The sequence below is a fragment of the Myodes glareolus genome, chromosome 1 (genome assembly GCF_982192425.1).
Source record: "Myodes glareolus chromosome 1, mMyoGla1.1, whole genome shotgun sequence".
In the NCBI taxonomy this organism is placed as follows: domain Eukaryota; kingdom Metazoa; phylum Chordata; class Mammalia; order Rodentia; family Cricetidae; genus Myodes; species Myodes glareolus.
This window is the reverse complement of record NC_142026.1, coordinates 17,570,990-17,596,042: the sequence shown is the minus strand read 5'-3', so window position 1 is coordinate 17,596,042 and position 25,053 is coordinate 17,570,990. Positions and strand designations below refer to the sequence as shown.

The 25,053-nt window shown below is 47.0% G+C and overlaps 2 protein-coding genes across 8 annotated transcripts; one reads left to right on the top strand and one right to left on the bottom strand.

Moving 5' to 3' along the window:
* Positions 1 to 12,704: 12,704 nt before the first annotated feature.
* Positions 12,705 to 18,499, bottom strand: Retreg2 (reticulophagy regulator family member 2). Of its 2 annotated transcripts, XM_048459109.3 has the most exons (10): positions 18,219 to 18,499; positions 17,860 to 17,966; positions 16,678 to 16,708; positions 16,178 to 16,313; positions 15,904 to 15,988; positions 15,509 to 15,652; positions 15,258 to 15,352; positions 14,815 to 14,950; positions 13,891 to 14,174; positions 12,705 to 13,779 (listed from the first exon to the last, which is right to left on the bottom strand). In XM_048459109.3, the coding sequence occupies exons 1-10, from the start codon at positions 18,482 to 18,484 to the stop codon at positions 13,555 to 13,557; spliced, it is 1,509 nt and encodes a 502-aa protein (XP_048315066.2). In that variant the 5' UTR covers positions 18,485 to 18,499; the 3' UTR covers positions 12,705 to 13,554. The 2 variants fall into 2 exon arrangements, with proteins under 2 accessions (XP_048315066.2, XP_048315064.2); XM_048459107.3 differs by having other exon boundaries at positions 12,705 to 14,174.
* A 164-nt stretch (positions 18,500 to 18,663) lies between these two features.
* Cnppd1 (cyclin Pas1/PHO80 domain containing 1) lies at positions 18,664 to 25,008 on the top strand. Of its 6 annotated transcripts, none has more exons than XM_087904513.1 (10): positions 18,664 to 19,294; positions 19,501 to 19,656; positions 19,863 to 19,950; positions 20,419 to 20,527; positions 21,449 to 21,530; positions 21,689 to 21,809; positions 21,892 to 22,020; positions 23,042 to 23,103; positions 23,412 to 23,529; positions 23,778 to 25,008. In XM_087904513.1, exons 3-10 carry the CDS (start codon positions 19,882 to 19,884, stop codon positions 24,312 to 24,314), a joined length of 1,227 nt encoding a protein of 408 aa, XP_087760639.1. In that variant the 5' UTR covers positions 18,664 to 19,294; positions 19,501 to 19,656; positions 19,863 to 19,881; the 3' UTR covers positions 24,315 to 25,008. The 6 variants fall into 6 exon arrangements, with proteins under 6 accessions (XP_087760639.1, XP_087760638.1, XP_087760641.1 ...); XM_087904512.1 differs by having other exon boundaries at positions 19,421 to 19,656; XM_087904515.1 differs by lacking the exon at positions 19,501 to 19,656.
* The last annotated feature ends 45 nt before the right edge of the window (positions 25,009 to 25,053 follow it).

Sequence of the window (25,053 nt, the reverse complement as noted above, 5' to 3'; positions counted from 1 at the left end):
ATCTTCAGCTAGAGGCCACTGCTTGATCCATATTGGCTTCTCAGACATTTTAAAGGTAGGGCTGTTGGTACCTCTAAAGGTTTGCTATTTGCTGTATGTTCTTGTACAGCCTGAATGGCTGGTGAACTTTTTCCATAATACCTCATTATATCCTTCCCAGAATTGTGAGTTCCTGGAACTACAGGAATGTTAATCTGGGTATTCCATTGCTGTAGCAGGTCACGGCCCCATAAATTTATTGCAATATTGGCTAGATATGTCTTAGTCTTCCTATTTGTCCTTCAGGCCCTATGCATTCAACCCATCACGTGCTTTGTTTTACACGAGATAGGGTTCCAATTCCCAGGAACTGAACATCTACCTCTTGAAGAGGCCAATTCGGATGCCAAGATTCTGGAGTAATGATACTTACATCTGCACCTGTGTCCAATAAGCCTTCAATAAAAATGCCATTTATACAGACTCTTAGCTTTAGCCTTTGATTGTTAATAGAAGTCTGCCAAAATATATGTCTACTCTGTCCTACTGAATTTTTTGACTCATTCTCCACATGTAATTCATCATTTAGACCAGTATTACTTTTTATGGCAGACATTGGAGTTTTCAATTTTCTTGGTGAGACACATTTTCCACTGTAACTGGGAATGACTGGGCCACTTTTGGCTTGGGGGCCTGTGAGATACCCCTCAAGGGGTTTCCCGATGGTACTAGGTTGCCTTGTCTGTCTGTTGTTGACCTGCATTTGTTGGACCAATGTCGGCCTTTACCACATCTCCTACATATACCTGAAGGCTGAGGACTCCTACTTTTGTCATTCCCAGAGGAGATATTATTCCTAGAATTTCTTTGCCTGCAATCCCTTTTCAGATGTCCTAATTTACCACAATTAAAAACACCTGGTAGTTTGATGTCTCCTCATAGCTTTGGAAATTGCTTCTCCTACCCAGGATTCATCATTATAGATAAACATCTCAACATTCATTGTTTGCTGTATCCATTCTTCCATAGAAGCTGATCTAGACCTTAAAGGCCCAATTATCTTTTTGCATTCTGTATTTGCATTTTCAAAAGCTAGAGATTCAAGAAGTATTCATCTAGCTTCTGGGTCTGTTACCCCTATGTCCAGAGCCTTAATTAATCTTTGCACAAAGTCAGTAAAGGGTTCTCTCTGTCCCTGCCTAACCCTGGTATATGATTCGACCCTTTTTGCTGTATCTTGTATTCTATTCAAAGCATTCAAGGCTGCTTTGTGACATAATGACAGAACTTCTTCGTCATAAAGAGCTTGGACCTGTGGATCAGCATATGCTCTTACACCAAGAACTTGATCTTGAGAAACCTCTATACCTTTTGCTCTTCCTTGCTGTTCCACATATTTGGATTCTTCTCTGAAATAAATTCCAAACATCAAGGAAGGTCTGTCATCTAAAACTGCAGACACTAACTGAGAGAAATCATGGGGGGTAGCTCTGACATTAGAGGCCCAAATCCTTATCATTTCCTTAACAAATGTAGAGTGCAAGCCATAATTAAGGGCAGTTTGCTTAATTTCTTTTAAACCATTCATTGCTATTAGTGTCCATCTAGCTTCTTTAACTCCCTTTGAGCCTTTAGAAGTTGACCCTTTGTCAGAATAAATTACAGGGTATGTCGTTAGAACCCTGGGTAAGCCAGTTCTAACAGCTGGTGGTGGCATTGTATCCTGTCCTTGTGCCTTCTTACTCTGTTCACCAGCTCCAATAATTTCTTCAATCATTTCAAATCTTTTTATCATTGTCTCTCTTAAATCCTGAATCTCCTGACCTTCCTGTGTTTCTAGGAATTTCACTAAGGTATCAGTTTTTTGGTTCCCATTCTGGAGGTACATTCTATCTGTTACCGTATCAGAACTTTGTGGTAACGTCTGAACATCAAACTCAACAGACTGAACCCTTTCAGGTAACTTCCTAGTACCCTTGGATATGGAGTCAATTTTGTCTATCATAGTATCCACTTGTTCAGATAACCCTTGATTTTCAGTAATTTTAATCCTTTCAACTAGTTGTTCATTGTTAGTCTGTAAAAATCGTATCTTCCTTAATGATAGAATATTGAAAAGAAAACTGAGACCTAGTAACAAGTAAATTAATGTATTCCCATAGTCATATAAACCTTGCATGACATAATCCATTGTATTAATAAAGAAAACAGTAAAATTGGCATTGGAAATAAAAACTGCCATATTACCTCTTAGGTAAGAGGTAGGTGGAGCTGTTGCCAAGTCGCGACTGGAACCACTGCAAAGGTGATGGAAACGGGGTCCTGTTTCAGTATCTGCCTTAGTATTTGTTAAAAATTAGGAAATGTAAGTTGCTCAACAAAGAAAATGTAATTAAATCAATTCCATACACGGAACCAGAACCCCAGAATCCAGGGGTAAAGAAGAGCAACCCAGAAGTCATGTATGCCTCCACATGACCGAGTCGCCCAGAGGGGTTGCAGCTTTTGGCAACTGCTTGCGTTCTGATTCACTCCACTCAAGTGCCGCACTTGCAAGGGAGATTTAAAAACAACTCAGAAAAGAGCAAACCAGGTGGGCAGAGACTGTCCCGAGCCTGTGGAGCTCAGGAGGCGTGGAGTTTAAATCCACATGGGGGCTTGAAGCCAATCTGAGGTGTGTAATGAAAAAATATAAAGAATTGCAGCAAGAAAAGCCACTGTGTGATAGTTTATATTGAACTGCTGGCTCCACACACAGGGCACAGGCCGCAGCTGAGGGAGGGCTCGTGCCTAGCCGAGCTGGTGGCAGGCAGCTGAGCGTTGGTTGCCAGATGAAGGCATAAGTCACAAACAATCCCACGCCAGTTTTGAATTATGATTAATAGAATGGTTATTTATTCAAAGGGGAAAAAACTTACAGATTACCATTCCAAACAAAAGCCCCTCTGTGCGATCGGGAAAGGAGTCTAGGAGCCGGAAGCGGAGCGGGAAGCCAGAGAGAGAGTGGAGGACAGCCGCTGCTTTTTTAAAGAGAGAGAGAGACCATGCCCCAATGGGCTGGTATCTCAGTGGCTATTGGCTGAAGGAGCGGAAGGAGCTCCCGCACCAGTCAACCATATATAAATCATAGCAAAGTCTTGTGGAAGGAAGAGTTAAGACCTCAGACTCCCTCCTAATGATTTCACCCTCCTACCATGACACAAGACAGGAGGACTATTCTCTGTAGAGTAAATCAGGGGGGCCTTCTATTGAATAATGGTAGACAGGAGGAGAAACCTCAGGCTCTCCTCTCCTGCCCCAGACCAATGTACCAGATTGTATTCTACAAGTTTTTCTCTAGGGAGCTAAATGGACTTAAAGATCCATGGATATTGTCACTGGAGGTTGCCAGCAAAATGTTAACTCTGGGGCCTGAAGTGATGGCTCAACAGTTAAGTGTTGAGGGATATTTATTGGCACTGACACTCCAAGACTGCCAACAAGTTTACCTAGAATCAGAGGGTGGAGTCAGTGTTTAGCTGCTGATCAAAATTAGTCATAGAGATTTTGGAGGACCCATATAGGGGGCACAGGAAGAGATAGGACAGGGCTTAGAGAGATTTGAGGCCTTTTCAATCTGGGAAGGGTGGCGAGTTGTTCCTCCACTGCTCTTTGGATCTATTAGGTTCCTCCCTCTCCATATCTAACTCCCAAGTTTTTATTGCTATTAGAATAACTTATATAAACACATTAGTTAAGAGCTTAATGATCTTTTAAAGGACCTAGGTTTGGTTCCCAGCACTCATATTTGTCAGCTCACAACTGCCTGCAACTCAAGTTCCAGAGGATCTGATGCCCTCTTCCTATACCCACAGACTCCTGCATTCACGTGGGGCATTTACATACACCCAGGTACACACACATACATACACAGAGAGACACACATACACACACACGGGGGGGGGGAGAGGAAGAGAGAGAGAGAGAGAGAGAGAGAGAGAGAGAGAGAGAGAGAGGGAGGAAGAATTAAAACAGAATTAACAGATTCGGAAGGAAGGCTGAGAACAATTTTGAGTTTAGAAAGAAGAAAGATAGCTATACCTTTTGTGGTGGAGGTTGCCAAGTCCTATGACAGAAGGAATGGGCGGCTTCAGAGAAAGAGCCAACAGCATTTGGAAGGAATGCCTAGGCTTTTGTCAGTAACTGAAAGAAAAAGAGGTAATTATTATTCCCATATCCTTGGCATGTGTTCATGTGAATTAGATTTCCTGTGGGGTGGACGTCTGGTCAGGTGATTGACAAGCCCAGTTGGATTAACTCTTAGGTAAGGAATCAATACTGTCTAATGTTCTAATCTTCAGAGCAGAACAAAATGTCATGTCCCCACCCTGGGCCAGAGGAATCCCATTCTTTTGACTAGAAAGCTTACAGAGTGATGAGGTTTACCTTTACTTTTCTGGTGTTCCAGTCAAATGGGAAGTGAGGTCCAAAACTCATCATGAGGGAAGCCTCAATGGCCTCTATGGCTACTGTAACCCATCCTCCCTTCCTCCCTCTGCCTGCCCCCCCATTTCCTGAGGCAGGGTTTCATGTTGCCCAAGCTCTCAAACTTTGTATGTTGCTGAAGATGGCGTCAAACTTCTATTCTTCCTGACTTTACTTCCTGGGTCCTAAGATTACAAATGGAACTGGGTGGTAGTGGTGCATGCCTTTAATCCCAGCATTTGGGAAGCAGAGGCAGGTGGATCTCTGGTCTACAGAGTGAGTTCCAGGACAACCAGGATGGCCAGGACAGCCAGAAAAAAACCTTGTCTCAAAAACAAAAACAAACAAACAAAACAGCCACAGGTGGATGACACCACACCTTTGGGGGCCAGCCATGATAATCTAGGTCTGGGCAGGTCACCCAAAGGAAGTTCTTTACTTCCAACCATCATCACCTGGGACTCTGGCCATGGCTGAAGTCTCAGTAGTTTACCTTGAAGCAATACCAGGTAGCAGGGAAACACCACAAACTGAGATTACCCGACCCCCACCTAAGAGCAGACCATTCAAAGAAAGTACCTGACATTCCAACCTCTGTAGATAGGATCACCTACCAGCGCACCTCAGCAGGACACCCCTAGACAAATGTCAGCCGATCAGGGGTCCTGAACCTCAGAGACCCCTCACCCCCACCTTTACTACTATAAAAACCCAATTCTAATTGAGCTTGGGGCTCTCCGTTTATTCCAACACATTGAACATGCAGAGAAACCGAGTTTGCAAACTTGATTAAAAAGGCTCTTTGTGGGTTGGAGAGATGGCTCAGTGGTTAAGAGCACTGCCTGCTCATCTAAAGGTTCTGAGTTCAATTCCCAGCACCCACATAGTGGCTCACAACCATCTGTAATGAGATCTGGTGCCCTCTTCTGGCCTGCAGGCATGCATGTAGGCAGAATACTGTATATACAATAAATAAGTAAATTTTTTTAAAATGACTCTTTGCTTTTACATATGGGACTCGGTCTCCTTTGTTGGGTTTTGTGGGGATCCCATGGATTTGGGCATAACAACACCCAGTTTATATTTCTGTTTTTTCAAAATCATTTTCTCAAACTTACATTGTAGTCATTCACCTGAATTTCTCATTTTGTGGTTATATTTTTCATATAATTTTCCTTTCTGTTTATTTTTACTTTCTTGCTTCTGCTGTCTGGGGTTATTTCATGAATCAGTGAAGTTATTGTGCTGGCCAATCTTCTGTCACTGTGACAAAATATCCAAGAGAAATAGCTTCAAAGAGGAGGTCTGAGTCCACAGTCCGTCATCCTCACGGCAGTGGGCTTGTTTAAAAGCAGAGCATCATGTGAAGAAGACAGGATTAGGCAAAGGTGGAAGCAGAGAGGAGAGAGGAAGGGTCTGGATCACAGGCCTCTAAAGGCACTCAGGGATGTGATCCTCCAGCTCAGCCCCACCCAGTAGACTACTCAACTGTGAATTCCTCTAAGGAAGTGAGCCACTCTTCAACCCTCTGGTGCCTGCATACCAGAGAGGGTAATGGAGGAGTGAACCAAGGAATATGTCATACTTGTCTTAAAGTCATAATGAAATCAATTATTTTGTATAATTTAAAATGTAGTTGAACCTAGAACTATTATGCTACATAGTAGATATCAATAAATTAGCACCTTTCTTTTTTGTTTCGTTGTTTTGTTTTTCTGAAACGAGGTTTCTCTGCATAACCCTGGCTGTCCTGGAACTCACTCTTTAGACCAGGCTGGCCTCAAACTCAGATTCCCCTGCCTCTGCCTCCTGAGTGCTGGGATTACAGGTGTGCACCACCACCACCACCCAACCTTGCATTTTTCTTTAAAAAAAAAAACAGCAGCCAGAAAACCACCACCAAATGGATTTAGGGGCCTTGAGAACCAACTCCTGACTCCTGAAAGTTGTCCTCTAACTTCCACACCTGCACCACAGCAGAGTGCACCTGTATTCGACAGGCAGACAGACAAGACAGACAGACAGGCAGGCAGACAGACAGACAGACACACACACAATTAAAATTAAGAAAACTGGAGCTATTCTGCTAGGGCTCAAATCCCAGTGCTACTGAATACCAGATGCTGCAGATGGATAGATAGAACGTGACGACCTTTGCTAGCATCTCCATGCTAATTTTCTTATTTTACAGTGAGAAACTTATTTACCAGGTGTGGTGCTAGGAATCAAGTCTTGAATATACTAAGTCAGTGCTCTACCACACAATAACACCCCCAGCCTATTAACTCATCCTAGCTTATTTATTTCTGTATACACAGGATAATACTGTATCCCAGACTAGTCTCAAACTTGTTATATAGCCAGGGATGACTTTATTTACTTTTCTTTTCATTTTCTTCCTTCCTTCTTTTCTTTTCTTTTTTTATTTTTGTTTTTGGAGACTGGGTTTCTTTGTGTAGCCCTAGCTGACCTACTAGCACTGTAAACCAGGCTGGCCTCAGATTCAGAAATCTGCCTACCTCTGCCTCATGAGTGCTGAGATTAAAGGCTTGTGCCCTTATCAAAACAAAACAATATACATCTACTTCAAGACGGCTGTAGTCAAGCAGTGGTGGCACACGCCTTTAATCCCAGCACTTGGGAGACAGGCAGGTGAATCTCTTGTGAATTTGAGGCCAGCCAATCTACAAATCGAGTTCTAGGACAGCCAGAGCTGTTACACAGAGAATCCCTTTCTCAAGAAACCAAAACAAACAAAACAAACACAAACAACCCCCCGAAAAACTGGCTCTAGCTGGAATTCAATGGTCAGTGTATACAATATTGTAAGACTTTAAGACAATTCTGAAGCCATTTCTGACAGTTCTGAACCCTTTCAGCCTTTGTGCCTTAGTGCTTACCCTCCTCCCCTGGGAACCAATGACCTAACAGCTACACATGCACATATGTTCTCCAGAAATTGGGGCAAGATAACCTTTAAGATGTTGACTCAGTTCCTGAACAATTACCCATACACGTACGTTTTGATTCAGTCCCCTGGGAAACGGGGTCAAAATGATCTCTTACCTCATCTGATCTGACAATAGCTCTCCAGCCTATTATTGGTATTAGCCCCTTTCAAATAAGCCAATCATAATGGTCAAAGAACAACCCCCCCCCCTTTGCTTCTGTGGCCTTCTCCTTTAAAAGACTGTGCCAGCTATTCGAGGTCTCTCGGCTTCCCGAATGCTGAAGGACCCTGTCATGACAGAATTAATAAAATCCTTATGCTTTTGCATCAGCTGTGGTATATGAGGTGGTCTCTGGGGGCGACTCCTTCTCGGTGTTTGGACACGAGAGTTCAACAATATCAGCTACACAGGATGCTGAGGCAGGAGGATCACAAATTTGAGACCAGTCTGGGCAACTTAGAGAAGGGGCTTTGTCTCAAAATAAAAATAAATAGGACTGGGAGGTGCTAGTGCATGCCTATAGTACCAGCACTCAGGAGGCAGAAGCAGGTAAGTCTCTGAGTTTGAGGCCAGCCTGGTCTACAGAGTGAGTTTCGGGATAGCCAGGACTATACACAGAGAAATCCCACCTCAAAAACCCAGAAAAAAGAACAAAATCAAAACCAAAATACAATTCAATATATGATGACTACCTAAGGTTTTGTCTTTAAGAAGGGAGTTTGGGAGTAGATATTGGACAGACAACCAACAGAGTCAGGTCACAATAGATTGACAAAGTAGCACTCAATTCTGTTGTTCTCCAGATCAAAATCCATAAGCCAAGACAGAAGCCTTACATGACCTAACATTTGCTTCATTACTTCAAGTGTTTCCATAAAACCATAAAAGCCATCCTTAATACCCTTTGTGACTCCAAGTGTTGTACAAACATCTATTCTTCCTGAAAGTTTTTGTTGTTGTTGTTGTTGTTTTTTGAGACAAGGTTTCTCTGTAGCTTTGTTGCCTGCCCTGGAACTAGCTCTTGTAGACCAGGCTGGCCATGAACTCACAGAGATCCACCTGCCTCTGGCTCCCGAGTGCTGGGATTAAAGGCGTGTGCCACTGGCTGGATGAAACTCTTATGAATGGGATTCAAGACTCTAAAAGAAGTCAAAATTGCTGTTTGCTCTTTTCACCCTTCTGCCATGTAACCATGTAAGGACATAACCACCAGAACCCTCTGGAAGGCACGATAGTAAATCCTCTCTTGGAAGTAGATCTGGCCTTCACCGGACACAGAATTTGTCAGATCCTTGATCTTTTTTTTTTTTTTTTGGTGGGGGGTGGGGTTAGAGACAGGGTTTCTCTGTAGCTTTGGAGCCTGTCTGTCCTGGAACTAGCTCTTGTAGACCAGGTTGGCCTCAAAGTCACAGAGATCCTCCTGCCTCTGCCTCCCAAGTTCTGAGATTAAAGGCGTGCGCCAGCACCGCCTGGCTCATATCCTTGATCTTCAGACTTCCTAGCTTTCCAAATAGTGAGAAATAAAATTCTGTTGTTTAAAAATTATTCAGGCTCAGATGTTTATTACAGTAGCACGAATGACCTGAAGCAGGTGACATCAACATACAGACCACAGCAAGTGTGACACAAATACAGAATTAGATAGCCCAACAAGTTCTCCTAAACAGAGCATTCCCACATAACCAGCCTTCAGAATAACTCAGTGGCTAAGAATTTGTGGGACTTTTGGTTCAGTTACAGCATCAAATAGAGGGAAATATATATATTTCGTTTCAGAAGACTCCTTCAGCCACAGGTTTTCTACCCACAAAGGTAGTTGCTAACATTACATATAGCTTTATACATTATATATAAATGAAATTATCTATGTGATTGTGTCTAGTTATTATTTACAAAATTTCTATTTTGTTTGTAATTACTATTTGCACAGTCTATTTACTTGTCTAAATATTCTACTATGTGCTGGATGGTGGTGGTGTACACCTTTAATCAAAGAACTTGGGAGGCAGAGGCAGGTGGATCTCTGTGAGTTCAAGACCAGCCTGGTCTACAAAGTGAGTTCCAGGATAGCTAGGGCTACATAGAGAAACCCTGTCTCAAAAATGCAAAACAACACTCTCCCCGTCAAAAAAACAAAACAAGCAAATGTATATATATATTCCACTGTGTATTTGTTCATGGGATGGTAAACTACTGTTACATTTAACTGTATTTTGTCACCTTACCTAAAACTTTCTATGTATACCAAACTGGTCTGAGCTTAGAGATCTGTCTGCCTCTGCCTCCTGCATGCTGGGATTAAATGTCTGTACCTTATTTTTTGAGAGTCTCTCACTAAACCTGGAGCCCCACCCCCACAGCAGGGTCTCACCATGTAGCACCACACCTAGCTAAGACACAAAACTAGAAACAACTAGAGAGCTCCTGGGTGAAGAAAAATGATCTTTTGTAGATTGATAGTGTCAAAAAGCAGTATAAAAAATACAGGAACAGGCTGCTGCTGTAGGAGGCAGGTGGGTGGAATGCAGAATAGAGAGTTCAGTTGTGGATCAATTGAATAGCGGTACCCATGGAGCTTTCAAATTCTGGGAAAGGAACTGAACTATGATATAGACGTTATCAGCATACGAGGAAGAATGAAACGGGTGGATGTGAAACTGCCAAGGATGAGAGAGCAGAGTACAACGACACGGCCCAGTGACACACGGTGATATACCCGTATTTAAGGCGGGAGAAGCCGACTTTAGTTGGACACAAAAAGCAAAGTGGTATGTATGCTCCCTCCATGATACAATTATTCTCAGAACTGCTGTGACTTTAAACATCATTTGGGATGTTGGGGTGTTGTTCAGGGATAGGGTTCTTACTCTGCCTCATCCCACTCCCATAAAAATCACCAATCTTACCTGTTCTTTGCTCCTTTACGTTTTTGTGTATCTAACACCAGCCCTTCAGAGGCTGAGGCTGGAAAACCAAGAGTTTGAGCTACAGGAGACACTGTCAAGAAACAAAGTTCCAACACCCTGCCCCCCTCCCTAGTCCTCCTCAGACCATTCTGTTTCGCTGTGTGTCTTGGTCAGAAAGCTAAATTCTATCTAGTATTTTTATCTATCCATGGCCACTCAATTCACTTCTTCCTCTTGAAGTCTTATTGACAATCCTTCAAACTTTGAAGGTAGCTAATATAATCCAACTCATTTCTTTTTAGGACTAAATAATTCCCAGTTCCTTCAAGAATTCTGCCTACAGTATTCAGCCTCTGGCAGTCTTCTCTTGGGCATATTGTAGTCTGTTAATTTGTCAATAAATACAATACACAAAGCCTTCCTTTGTGGAAGCATGCTAATTTAGGAATGACATAGAAGTTTTGTTTCTTATTAAAGACTGTATTTCCAGGAGAGCTGGCTCAGTGGTTAAGTCTTCCAGAGGACCTGGATTCAATTCCTAGCACCCACATGGCAGATCACAACTGTCTATAACTCCAGTTCCAGGGGATCAACACCCATGGCAAAAAAAACCCACCAATACACATTTTTAAAAAAAGACATTTCCAATAAGACAGACAAGTTACACTATTAACTATTTGGATACATTAAGTTAACAAAACATACAGTTACTCCTCCCTGAACGTGTAACCAATTCATGTCATTAGACTGCCCCCCACTCCCCCGGCCAGGACAGTTTCTTATGCAGCTCAGGCTGGCCTTAACCTATGCCCAGTTCTTCAGTCCTGCCCTCCTGGTTGCTGGTACTATGTGTGTATGTCTGTGTTCTAATAATGGGTTTCACATTTTTGCTCATTTTCCTTTGACTCAGGAAAAGCTTCTCATGCTCTTCAGAACACAAACTAGCCAGGACATCTGACAGTGGACATCATTACCAACAAAACACAGAAAACACATCAGACAATGGTAAATGTGAAGGGGTGACACAGACTCCAGACCTGCAATATTTTGATCCAGCTACAGTGTTCTAAGTTCAAACTTTGAGATTAACAAGGAAATGGGTTAAGCCAACAATTCTTTTTGATTGGTCATTTCCTTTTGGCAGAAACAGAAATCTCTACATTAGTTCATGATCCTTCAGCAGCATACCCAGGCCTCAGTCAACACTGAGTCTCAAATGTGAAACACCCTAGAAAATCCTCTCATGTGTGGGATACACTAGGACATACCTGTCTAGACGCCAACCTCAAAGACAAATAGGATTACTACATTTGGACCTGTAGCTGAAGGCTGAAGACGTGAACTCATTAACGAAACCACTGGCTCTGTTCTGAACTGTTCACCACAGTGAAAGGACAGCAAGTGATCACTCTCCACAAAGCCAAGATACTAGATTGGTGTTCTCAGTTCCTGGCTTCGTCCTGGGTGCCCATCATTGGACAAGAGCTTAACTGTGTTTGCTGGCATCACTTGCCAGGTTTGAATCATGAATTTCTAGAGCCTTGTGGCTCTTCAGGAAGTTAAGCTGTGTTTAAAAATCAAGTTAATAGTAATATTTTTTTTTATCGTGGTAGGCTTGTTTTTGAAGGGTCTTCTCTCTCAGTAGCCCAGACCTGCCTGAAGCTCTCAATCATTCGGCCTCAGTCTCATAACTGCTGGGATTATAAATGTGAGCCACAATGCCTAACTATTAGCCAATTCATTTTAAAAGCTGAGGAAAAGCCCCCAATTATTACTATATATAAATCTCTTAGAGTCAGTTCAGTGGTGGTGGCCCATGCCTTTAATCCCAGCACTTGGGAGGCAGAGACAGGCAAATCTCTGAGTTTCAGGCTAGCCAGGGCTACACGGAAAAACCCCATCTTGAAAATAACCACATAAATAAATTAGAATAGTGCCAAATACATATTATACTTTAAAAATTGTTAGATACTATTTCTTTAGTCCCTTGGCCTGAAATCAGCTTTTATTAATATGTACAGTCCTCCATTGCTGGTTAGTGGGCCTAGTACAGACATTGGATTGAGTTGTTAGCATGTAGACAGGTACTTAAGAAGATAATACTAAAGATTTAAGCATATAGTTGGAACAACTGTTATGGTTCCATGTTTCCATTGATTGGGAAGACAAAGCAATTTCCTCCTGTATGTAATTTATTCATACATGATAAGTCTCACTATGTACCACATATTCCAGGAAGATGGTTAAGCTGGTTGAGTTGTCAGGATAATCCCTGCTTCTGGCTTTGTTTTATACCACGGAAAATAACCAACCAGGGGCAGTACTGTGATGAAGGGCATAAAGGTCAGGAGGGGACAAAGTGCACAGTGTGGGAGCAGCTCACAGTGAGACAGGCAGGCAAGCATTCTAGCCAATCAACACTTTATTTTTCCAGTTAACACCTACACAGACGTTTCTATCCACTTTAGACCCTAGCAGAGTCTCAACTGTGGTCCAGAAGAGTAGGTTTGGTTTTTCCTACGACAGCAGGGAAGTCCCTCACCTCAAAGAGAGAGAGAGCGTGCTCATCAACCCCAGTGCTGGCAAAGTGCTATGGGACCCTGCTCTCCTGCATCATGAGGGTTGAACCGGGCAAGGGTACAGTGCAGGCTGGAGGCTACAGTGACCTAAGTGCAGGACTGCTGGCCTGACGCCATTCCAGGTTTATTCTTTCTCAGAAGAGAACCTGCCCTACAACTTGGCCAGTGCCTGTGGAAGAAGAGGTTGGCAAAGAGTGGGGATGACGCTGCTAAGGACAGGACACGGCAGGGAAATAAAGCCAAGGGAAGTGTAGGACAGTAGAGAAAATGATAAAGTGCCTGAACTAAACAACCAAATGGGACATGAGGGCAGAGCAGCACAGGTCCCTGAGGATAGGAAGAGAAAGGGTAGACCACCAGGGCTTGGGACATAGTGGAATGAGAAGAGATGAGGCAGGGAAGCAAGTGCAGGCTATGGAAGGACTTCCCTAGCCCCATCACATCCACTAGCCCAAATGGAAAATTATTTACAAACTTAAAACCCATCCCAGGCACAGGTACTATACCAGGTCCCAGGATAGCAGGCAGGCAGACAGGCAGGCAGAGAATGGGCTGGCTTCCATCTGATGGCCAGCTTCTCCACACAGTGCCTTTCCCCAGAGTGGTAGGGAAAGGAGAAAACATGACATCCCTAGTCAGGAAGCCTATTATGCCTGCAGCTCATTCTGCCATGGCTCATGGCTCAACCACTGCATGAGACTCTTGGTCTGACTGTACCAGAGAATGGTTGTCTGGCCCCAGGGGAGGAGGAGGCAGAACATCAGGGGGCTTTGGGGGCATCTCTGGTCCTAAGCCCAGCTCTGCATTCAGTTGCTCCAGCTCCCCTTGATCCAGCAACTCAAAGTCCTCAGTGGTGAGTGCCTCTTCCTCCTCAGGGGCAGCCAGGGGTTGAGGTGAGTCCTGGGGAAGGGATGGGAGCACAGAGGGGGAGAGGAGGGTAACTGGACCACTTTCAGCCAGGCAAAGTGGGGGTGAGAGGGCGCTGGGTGGAGCCATTATGTCAGCACTCACTGCCTCTGAGCTCAGGGTCTCCACTGGTCCTCCAGGGGAGCATTTCACTCCATCCTGGGGGGACCCTGCCCCATTGAAGTGCGTATTCACAAAGTGAAGAGGGGATGAGAGCTGAAGCAAGGTTTCCTTGACTGCAGTCTCTTCTGTATCCAGCGCTTGCTTTGAGAGGGCTGGAGGGGCATTTAGCAGGTCTTCAGGAGGGGCCAGCTCTGTCTCTTCCCCCTCCCCAAGTTCGCGGCTCAGAGCCTCTTCTGGCTCACTTGGCAGGCTCTGCTGGTCCAAATCTGTGCAAAGAATAAAGGGTTAAGAACAGGTTGGTTTCTCTGGTCACAAAAGCCAGTACGTTCATGAAGATAACTTGGGAAGCCAGGCCCTGTGGCATATGCCTATTGTAATCCCAACATCTGGGAAGTTGAGGCAGGAGGGATCAAAAGTTCAGGTCATCCTCTGCTACACAGAGTTTGAAGCAAGCCTGAGCTATATAAAAGATCCTTTCTCAAAAAGCAAAGCAGAGCTAGAAAGCTGGCTTGATGGTTAAGAGCACTCACTGCTTTTGCAGTGGACCCTGATTTGATTCCTAGGACCCACATGGTGGATCACAACCATCCATAAACCCAGCTCCAGGAGATCAGTTGCCCTCTTCTGACTTTTGCAGGCACCAGGTATGCATGTGGTATGCACATACATGCAGGTCAAACACTCATACACATAAAAGAAACATCTAAGACCAATAAAAGAACAAACAAACCCCACAAAGCAAAGCAAAATGAGGGTGGAATACTGAGTTAAGGTCTTCTGGGAGCTTAGGGTAAAATTAGAGAATCAGTTAGCTGAAGGAAGCATTTTTGGAACTCTGAGAACACAGCAGCAACAACTCAGAATCAGTGAACAGGAAGATTAAGAGGGGCAAAAGGCTGTTCATACCCTCAGAAACATCTGTCAGTTGTGGGGTGGTAGCCCGAGATACAGAGAAGCCGCCACTCTCTAAGATAGAGGCCTCCTCGTCTGACAGTTCTGAGTCTGTAATAGCCAAGGCCAGTGCTGTTTTCTTCACATCCACCTGCAGGAGAAACAGGATGAATCCAAAAGGAGGGAAAAAACACTTTACCCCAAGCCTTCTGGCTTCCACCTACTTGAGAAGTGGTAGTTCTAAAGCAGTTAGATCCTCGCCCCTCCCTCTGCCTTTTTAGAGTTTGGAGATAGGGTCTTATACAGTCCAGGCTGGTTCCAAACTCATAATGAAAACCAGGCTGGTCTTGAACTCTTGATCCTTCTGCTTCCACCTCTCAAATAGATTATAGGAATGCATGACCATAACTAGCTTCCCTTTAGTTTTCTACTTCACACCCATCTTCCCTGGATCTCACCACTGGAGAGAAGCCCGCCAACTCTGCCTCGCTTTCACTCTCTGTTTCAGCCAGTGGCTCATCACCTGCTGGGGGTGCATTCTTCCCTTGCCGCTCTAGAGAAGGGTAATAAGGCAATGTGAGCAAAGACAATAGTGGGGGACAAATATGACTAAGGAACTGGAAATGACTTAAGTTTTAGGACACATCATGAGCTATAAACCTCAGGCCCTCCCCACTTTTCACCCTCCTAGGCTCAGAGACTCCCTTACTCCTCTTGTCATGTTTGTGATGCAGGGCATCGGCTTCTGCCTTCATGCTGTAGTCCAACTGCATGAGCAAGGGCTCCAGGCGTGTGTACATCCTCTGGATCAGTTCATGATAAACCACCAGGGGCCACAGCAGGATACTCAACACTATGGATTAGGAAATCCACTCAGAGCTCAGAATGTCAATTTCCCAAGAACCTTCATTTAAACTGTCCCCTTAACAGGTGAGTCTAAATAAAGATGAGATTCCTTCTCAAGGCAATGACATCCTCTTTCCCCCATCTACCACTCTCCTCCCCAGATGGGTAAATAATAGAGAAAATGCAGTCTTTCCATTGGGTCAATCCAGGGAAAGAATAGAAAGGGCTTTGGAATGGGCAGGGCTGGCCTCCACTCACAGATAATGTAGGAAATCATAATCCCTGGAACATAGTGTCCCAACACAGCTAGCACAGCACAGCCAGAACAGACTCGAGCACAGAACTGCAGAGAAGAGCACAGGATCTATGAAGAACACTGGACTAAACCATGCGCCCAGTCACCTGGGGAAGGAACTACTATTCATCTGGTGGAAGAATGGAACCAGTTTGGGAAATCTACAATAGCCACTGCTCATATTGCCTCCTCTCCCATCCCCTCTGGCTCCAGGAACTGCTACAGGATGAAGTTTACCTGAGCTGGATTCTGCCTCTTGTACTGCAACAGCTCTTGCAGGTGAATCTGGAAGGTGAGCCAGCTCTCAGCCAGGTATCTGCACAACTCGGGCACACTCAGCAGGTGCGGCTGGGCGCCTGACCCCGCACCCTCACTGGGGAAGACACGACATGACCCCTGGAAGCCTCAGAAGCCAGCTTTCTAAGGCACTCACATCACTTTGAGATTGCTGACCAGCTCTTCCATCTGGAGATGTGGAAACCCCACCTCCCCCAAAGGAGGTCATCCTAGTCCTGAGAAGCAAATTCCCAGGGTACTCAACTTTCTACCTCCACAGGAGAAGGCACACAGCATCTGCATAGAAGCCTAGGGCCAGTACACTTTTGCTTGCTGCATGCCCCTTCACTATACTGGACCTACGCCTGCAGAAGGGGCAGCCTTGCTCATCTTTGAGCTGATCTGAACATAGCAAGCAGACCACATTTGGGCATTTTCTTTAAAAGGTGGCCTGTACTCACCTGTCAGAGTGTGGTTCCTCAGGGGGTGATGCTATAGAGAAAAAAAAGGGGGGGGGAGTAAATTAAGAGTGCAAGAAGCACTGAGAGACAGATTCCAAATCAAAAGGAATTGCATCTCCTCAGCATTGCTGGTCTCAAATTTTCAGTGATCCTCCTGTCTCTCACTTATAGGAATGAACCACTGCACGAGGCCCAGAGCATTTCCTTCGTACACTAACAACAGGCTGTATTACAAGTTGTTTCTGTACCCTTTTTTGCGGTACTTGGAACTGAACCTGAAGTAAACACTAGACAAACGCTGTACCACTGAGCTACATCCCCAATCCTTTTCTTAAAACAGGGGAGGCCTTGAACTTGCACCCTCCTCTGCTTCAGTCTCTTATGTAATTGAGATGGCAGGCCTGCACCACTAAGCCTATCTTTGCCTCCTTCTTTAGACTTCAACTTTATCAAACACAGGAGCCCACACTTTATTCGTTTGTGTCCTGAACAATTCATACACAGTCCGTTACATAGTTGTTTCAAGATGCTCAATAGGTGGGTATAAGAAAGCCAAAAGAAGCCACGCAGTAGTGGTGCACGCTTTTAATCCCAACACTCGGGAGGCAGAGGCAGGTGGATCTCTGTGAGTTTGAGAAAAGCCTGGTCTACAGAGCGAGGGCCAGCACAGCAAGGCTACAAAGATAAACCTTGCCTCGAAAAACAAACAAAACAAAAGAATTTGCGATGCCAACTCTTATCACGTTCTTTGTAGACAGTCATTTAACTATCATCCCCTGTGAAGTCCCTCTTTACAAGTCCATTCACCTGATTAGGTGCCTCGCTACAAACTCTACAGTTTTTTATTTTTATTTATTTTTTGAGACAATGTCTCACTTTGTAACTCCTGCTTAGAACTCACAGAGATTCGCCTGCCTCTGCTGAGCACTGGCACTAAAAACCTGCGCCACCACAGTCAGCTCTAAACTCAACAGTTTTCACTACTAACCCCACAAGAACGTTTATTTTGGGAGACAGACGATTCTCGTTTCAGGCAATTTCTTAAAATGGGGACGAACGGGCACAGTGCACACCTAGGAGGCAAACGGCCTTGCTGCACCTTCCCTTTACGATTCAATCTCACGCAGTAGGGTGAGGCACAAGGCATGTGCAGACGAGTGCAAGTGGAATGAAGAAACTCACCTGAAACGTCGGGGAGAAAGCGAGGATGCCAGAGATCCAGCAGGAAATAGGTCAAAAGTGAGATGCTGAGCAGGAAGAAGGGCCGGAGGGACGACGAAGACAACAACCTTAGGGAGACAGGCATCTCAGCCGCGAGTGGGTGAGAGGTGCCCAAACCCATCGAAAAGGGCAGAAAGATTCACTGAACGGGGAGACGGCCCTCTAAGCCTGAGCCGTCACCAAGAGACTAAGAAATGGGGCAACCTGATGATGGATCACCGCTTCAGCGGCTGACAGCCCTCGCAGGGAGGGCGCCCCCGGTCCTCCCGCCCCCGCTCTCCCGCGCAGCCCGGCCCCGCCCCCTCCTTCGCGGCCGTTACCAGAAGAGGCCGTTGAGTGCGGCCGCCGTGACCAGGCTGTGCAGCGGCTTCTCCCACACCAGCAGTCGCTGTGCGGCCGCCAGCACCGCCTCCCAGCCGCGGAGCCGCAGCCACAGCGACGTGGCCAGGCGTCCCACCGCCTCGGCCGCGGCCGCCTCCTCCTCCGCGTCGCCGGTGGCCTCACCCATGCCGAGGCTCAGCCCCAGGCCCAGGCCGAGCCCCGGGGTCCCACCCGCGCCGGTGTTACCTCCGCCACCGCTCGCCATCACCGCGCCGCAGCCGCTGCCCGAGCCCGCGAGGAGCCAGGGCTGCGCGGCCGCCGCCGGGGGCGCGTCAGGCGGAAGGGGGCGCACACCCAGGCGAGCAGAACCTGCGGGATCGCGTCACGTGACGGAGCGCGCGGTCACGTGACTCGACCTAACAGCCCGGATGGGAGGCCCGCGCGTGCGCGCTGGCGACTGCCGTGATCCTGCACCCACGCAGGTGTGCTTCCAAGCTGCTGGAGCGGTGACCCGGGGCGGCTGTTGAGGCTACACTGCCTGCTGTCTTCTCCGCGTGTTGTCAGGGCGGCAGGGGAAGCTGCTGGCGACCTGTGTTTTCCCTGCGAGTCCGCCCGGAGGAAGTGGGCCTATAGGCGCCCAGGATCCCGGCTAGGATCTCTTTCGGCTCGGGAAGGGCGGCGGCATTTCCATTACTCAATCCTCGTCGCCTCTAGTCCCCTCCCCTCAGAGGATAAACAAACACCAGCGCGTGACTTCAATGACTTAAAAGCAGCCTCACCAACTTAGAGAAGTTGTTTTTTCCTACTCCGAGCGTTGACGCTCTTTCTTCCCCCAACTCTTTCAGCGGCAGATTGGTTGGAAGGCGTTTTTGAAAATAAAACCTCATTTAGATGCTGTTTACTTTTGGGAGACTTGTTAACATCGCCCTTTGAGGCTTCATATCTTTTGAGATCGTTTAATTGCTAGAGTAACCCTACAAAACACAGTATGCATTCGACTTTTACAGTTTCAAACTCCTAAGGGGCATAAAGGTTCAACTGATTTCCTTCCATCTTGTCCACAGTTCTCCCAAGGGTAAGTTTCGTGTTCATCTTTCTTGTACATTGCCGAGCGCGTGCATCTTCCCTACTAAAGCCCGGGAAACAACTCGTCTGTCACCTCTTATGTTAGTCTCGTTAATATCTACACCACTACCACAAGGTCTGGCCAGCTCCCTTGGTGCATCCCAGGCCCCTGGGAACCGTAATCTAAAACTCAGACCCCGGTGCTTGGGGCTCCAGAGACCCGAGACTCTCGGCGGGAGACTGGCCCCGGGCGGCACTTCCTCCCCGACTGGCTGACTCGCCGGCGACACCGCCCGCCGCTTGTAAACGCCAGGCAGACGCACCGCGGGCTGAGAACACTTCTGGCCCTGGGACCTCTTCTTACTCCGCCTGGTGAGCGCCGCACGGATTGTCGGGCGCCGGGAGGCCCAGTCGCGCGCGGAACAGGAAGAGGCGTCCTGCGGCTGCCGGCAACAGGGGAGGAGACTGCGCGAACCGGGGCGGCGGCCCTCTCGGGAGAGGCGGGCAGGTGGGCCAACGGGGGAGGACGGCTCTGTCCGCCACTTACTATTCCTTTTCTCCCCCTTCCACCTTCACAGGGTGGCGGCTGACGGCACGATGGATCTGGCTGGGCTCCTTCTGGACGAAGAAGGCACGTTTTCCCTCACCGGTTTCCAGGATTTCACGGTGAGAGCCACAGTCCGTCTGTCCTTAGCTCTCCCCCCCCCCCCCCCCGAACTGGGAGTCGGGATTCGGGGCGTTACCCTCTGGAACCGAGGGGAAGGGGAAGCTCTCTTATTTGCCATTCCCGGGTTTGGGTGACTGTTGAGAGCAATGCCTACTCGAGGCCCGGGCCACTTGGGCCTGGAGGCAAACCTTTAGGTTGTAGGAAGGAATGGGCGATTAGACTGGAGTCCATCTGGTTTCTAGTCTTCTCCTGGGAGCCCTCAGTGATGACAGGGCGTCTGTTTTCCCCTTCATGAGAACCGGACTAGGGTGCCATTAGCAAATGATCCTGGGAACGCAGAGCCGGGTGGGGCATAGGCCGAGTGGCAGCAAAGCCAACTTGCTGCCCTTCACAGCCTTCCATTCCCAACCCAGGACTTCCACCAAGCCCTCCCTGCCCTTTACCCTCCATTACTGGCCCTGTTTCAGTTCCTTCCAGGACACCAAAAACTGAGTGCTCGAATTCGAAGGAGACTCTATTATGGCTGGGACTGGGATACAGACTGCAGCCTGGAGGAACTCTCCAGCCCTATGGCAGGTTAGGCTGTGTGTGTGTTTGTGTGACTGAGCATGGAAGAACTTTGAGGGCAGGGTTGCTAGTAGTCACCCAAGTTTGCCCTCTGAGCTGCACTGTGTCTCATAACTAGCTCAGTTGTACTTGGTTTGACAATGCAGGCTGCGTTTCACATTCTTTAGCCCACGTGAGTAAAAACAGCTTCTAAATTGCAGTCACTTATTTTTACAGCCTTGTGTATGCTAGGCAAGCATTTTATCATAGAGCTATACCTCAAGTCCTGCTTCCCCTTTTGATTTAAAGGTCAGAACTTTAGTTTTCTAATTATATTTGTTGTATGTCTTCCAAGTAAACAAAGCACACTTATTAGAACATTAGTGGCTGGGCGGTGGTGCCGTACACCTTTAATCCCAGAGACAGACGGATCTCTGTGAGTTCAAGGCCAGCGTGATCTACAAGAGCTATTTCCAGGACAGGCTCCAAAGGTACAGGGAAACCCTGTCTCGAAAAACCAAAAAAACAAAAACAACAACAACAGAAAAAGAACATTAGTGAAAGATAAACATGAATAACTCAACAGAAGAGCCTTTTCTATTGGAAAAGGCTGAGAATCAAGCTTGGAATGTGCTTTTATCTACTTAGAATTGGGGAGAGGGTAAGGTGGGGAAACCCAGGACTGAAGGGTTGAGGCAGTGTCTTACTACGTAGCTCTGACTAGCCTGGAACTCACTGTAAATCAGCTAGCCATGCAGTAATCCAGTCACCTGTGGGATTACAGGCACATTTCACCTTCCAGCTTAGGAGAATTTGATTTCTAGTTTTCTGTGACTGCCATGTTCCCAAGGCCTCAGATCCTACAGACCTAGGTCTTCCCTGACAGCTGTGGGGACTGTTGTGCATGTTTGGTGGGTGGGGCTGACTATTCTGCTCTCTTCTCTCCTGCAGACATTACTGTGGAACTTCTTCAGAAGGCAGCACCCAGTCCTATTCGTCGACTCCAGAAGAAATATGTAGCTCATGTGTCCCGGTGAGCCTGGGATTGTAGGGGAGAGAGAGAGAGAGTGCATGCACACACGGGTTGCTTTTGTCTCTAAAAATAAAGTGTAAAGACAGAGATGAGCATCTTGAGCCTTTCAAGAGCTGAAGGACCCTTGGGTTTAATTACTGATCCTTTCCACCTCCCAGGGAGGCCTGTATCTCCCCCTGTGCGATGATGTTAGCTCTTGTGTACATCGAGCGGCTCCGGCACCGGAGCCCTGACTACCTGCAGCACGTGTCGTCTTCTGACTTGTTTCTGATCTCCATGGTGAGGTGCCCCTCCTTGTACCTCCCTAGGGAGCCAGGCACCAGGTACGAGCTCTACTGATGCACTTCTGGCTTCTCTACAGATGGTGGCCAGTAAATACCTGTATGATGAAGGGGAGGAAGAGGAGGTTTTCAATGATGAATGGGGAGCTGCTGGGGGAGTGGCTGTGCCTACTCTCAATGCCTTGGAAAGGGGCTTCCTGAGTGCCATGGTGAGTGGCTCTTATCTGTCTTTTCGTTCCTTTATTCTTTATCTCTCAGCTTTCTGTTGTGTTCTCTCTCTCTTTGTGTGTGTGTACATGCCATGCGCACTTCTTTTATGTGGGTTCTGAGGATCTCAGTTTCTCATACTTGTGTATAAGGTCTTTCATAACTAAGGTAGCTGTCAACCTTCATCTAATTATTTTTCTGCCAGGTATGCTTGAGCATGTCTTTAATCCCAGGTAGATCTCTGTGAGTTTGAGATCAGATGGTCCATTTTAGGATTGTCAGGGCTTCATAGTCAGACCCTGTCTCTTAATAAGAAAGTTTCAAATTAGATTGTTCTAGAATTCACTATGTAGACGACGGTGGTCTTGACCTTGCGATAAGCCTCCTGTTGCATCTGCTTTTGTCTCCCAATGCTGATTGTAGGTCTGTGTACTGCACCTGACTTTGCTTGTCTGTCCTTCTTGTGTCTTCTTGGCAGGGTCTTCCTTTCCTGTCCGTTCAGGACTGGTTACAGGCTCCTGGGACAGTGAGCCCACAAGTAGCATCTCACCCTCTTCCTTCAGGGCACACTCGGAGGCAGAGCCTGTAGTGTCGGCCTCTGAATATTTGCTTTCAAACTCTTTCTGTCTTAGACTTTGAGCTCCCTGTGGACACTGACCAATCTTGGGTTTATTTTCTCCCTTTGTACTTTGTAGTGGGGATAATTAATTCAAGGTCAGGTAGGGAGTGATTGCGTGATAGAATACACACAAGCTCTTTTGGGTAGTAGTTAGAAACTTCTTTCAGGTGCTCTGCTCAGGTCATCATGACTTGTGTCTGAGCATAGCTTGTGCTCCTCCCTGTCCTTATTTATTTAGGGTTTTTTTTGAGATGGGCTTAACATTATAAGCCCAGACTGGCCTAGAACTCACTATGTAGCCCAGGCTGGCCTATAACTTGCAGCAATACTTTTGCTTCAGCCTCCTAAGTACTGGGATCATAGGGATGAACTACCATGTCCGTCTTTCTTCTTTTTGCACACAGGATTGGCGTCTCTATACTGATCCTCGGGAGATCTTTGAGGTGCTGAATTGGCTGGAGAGCTGGTGAGTTCCAGAAATTGATAAGAGGGGTTTGAGGCATTTAGAGGCATCGACCAGTGCCATAGGAGCTAGAAATAAGATCTGTGTAACTGGGAGAAAGAAGAGAAAGAGAATTGCTCAAAGTGGTCATTGCCTAACTTTTCTGCTTTCCTTCAGTGGCGGTAGCAGCTTATTTGAAGTTTGTGTCTTAATCTCATCTTCTGGATCATGGGTAGCTTGGAGAATCTGTGTCTTCTGATGGGTCCTAATGGGTACCCCTGTCTTCTTCGGTGCAGAAGAGTCCCTAACCCCTGGTCTCTTCTCCGTACTAGTGTGGCTGAGCAGCAAGGACGGCGGCGGGGCTGGTACACCTACACAGACCTGTGTGTGCTGCTGGAACAGCCAGCGTGGCAACTGTCTCTGGGCTCCCTCTGCCAGCGACTGGTAAAGGTGAGAAGGGGGTATGAAGGAGAGGGACCTGAGGAGGCTCCCATGAGCATGCGTGTGTGTGTGTGTGTGTGTGTGTGTGTGTGTGTGTGTGTGTTGAAAAGCAAATTCTGAAAGGCTTGGAAGAAGTTTGAGAGTAGCTGGGAGAGCAGGGGAGGCAGAGGGAGTTACAGAGAGCTTCAGCGTGAGCGACTGGGAGTAGGAATAAAGACAGTCAACAGCCTGTGGTTTTCTCATCTTCTCTCTTGCAGCTGTCCTGCCTGTTAGCCGTGGCATACGTGAGCAGTGTGGCCCTCGCTGTGGCATCAGTGGCTGTAATACAACAGTCCTTGGGGCTGTCTTGCAGCCCCTCACCAGGTCCTCCTGACCTCAGTCTGGTTTCTAAAGGCCTCTTGCAGCCTTGCATACCCTCCCCTGTGCCACAGTGCCTATCTAATGTCTCCAGTTGCCCAGAAGGCAATGTAGAGTTGCCGCCCCTGTGGGGCAGTCTTCTGGCCTCACTGACACCCCTTCCGGTACCTCCCCCAGACCCTCCTGTCCCACCTACTCTTCTCCACAAATGCCCCTTTTGCCAGAAGTTCCAGAGAAACACCCCAAACTGCCATGCTTGCCACCATCCTAACCATACGGTGTCTATTGGTCCTTCACGGCCTTTTTACCACACCCATGGCCTGGCCCCACCCTGGCTCTGGAGCCCAGCAGCCCCTCCATTCCTCCAACCCCAGCAATGCTCTCTTTTTAGTGTCATGGAGCTGGCCCGTCTCAAGTCTTTTATTTTCCCAGGCTAGGTAGGTTCTAAGGAGTGCATTTAAAGAGGGTTTGGGACTCCCTAAGAACCTGGAAGAGGAAAACTTGATTTAGATTTTTGCTACCTCTCTGGGTCCTTGGCTGGTCCCCTGTCTTCCTGGGTAGGAGCACAAGGGATTATGGGGCAAAGCAAGGTCATTCACCCTCCCAGACCTCAGGCTGGCTAGTAGGCTAGAACTCTGATGGTGCCTGGGAGTTTCAGCTCAGTGACCAGGGGCACGTCACCAATGACAGGGAAGCTCCTATCTTTCTGCCTTCCCAAGCCTGGGGGAGTAGACTTTTGCTTTTGAGTTTCCAAAGATGGAAAGGGAAAGGTGGGAGGTGTGGGAAGTGGATGAGAGGAAGGAAGCGTTCATGTGGTTCTGCTCATGTGATGTCCCTGAGGCAGGAAAACCAGGGGCGGATGGCCCTGAGATGGAAGCTGCTGAGGGAAGGTGTCCAAGGCAGGAAGCTTGCCACACCCGTCCCTTGGATGTGGTTGTCACAACCAGGGATTTCTGGGTCCTTCAACCTTATCCTTTGGTCTTCCAATCTTAGCATCCTGCTCCAAGGCTTCCCACTTGACCGGTTCTTTTCTAGGTGTTCTCTTTACAGCCTCTCTGGGCACCACTGCTTTGTATCTGAGTTTTTCACGCTTTTGTAGAACTGAGGTTTCAATAAACAGTTTCTGTTGCATGGCCTGGCCTTTTCCTTCTGCATTATCCTTTGAGGATCTTCTCT

Bases quoted from the DNA above. Each gene is read 5' to 3' on its own strand.
- Retreg2 (XM_048459107.3), bottom strand. From the start codon at position 18,484: ATGGCGAGCGGTGGCGGAGGTAACACCGGCGCGGGTGGGACCCCGGGG. The intron at 17,967-18,218 runs GTAACGGCCGCG...TGTCTCCCTAAG, and splicing joins GCACTCAACGGCCTCTTCTG to GTTGTTGTCTTCGTCGTCCC. The intron at 16,709-17,859 runs GTGAGTTTCTTC...TTTTCTCTATAG, and splicing joins CTTTCTCCCCGACGTTTCAG to CATCACCCCCTGAGGAACCA.
- Cnppd1 (XM_087904515.1), top strand. From the start codon at position 19,882: ATGGATCTGGCTGGGCTCCTTCTGGACGAAGAAGGCACGTTTTCCCTC. The intron at 21,810-21,891 runs GTGAGGTGCCCC...GCTTCTCTACAG, and splicing joins ACTTGTTTCTGATCTCCATG to ATGGTGGCCAGTAAATACCT. The intron at 22,021-23,041 runs GTGAGTGGCTCT...TTTTGCACACAG, and splicing joins GGGGCTTCCTGAGTGCCATG to GATTGGCGTCTCTATACTGA.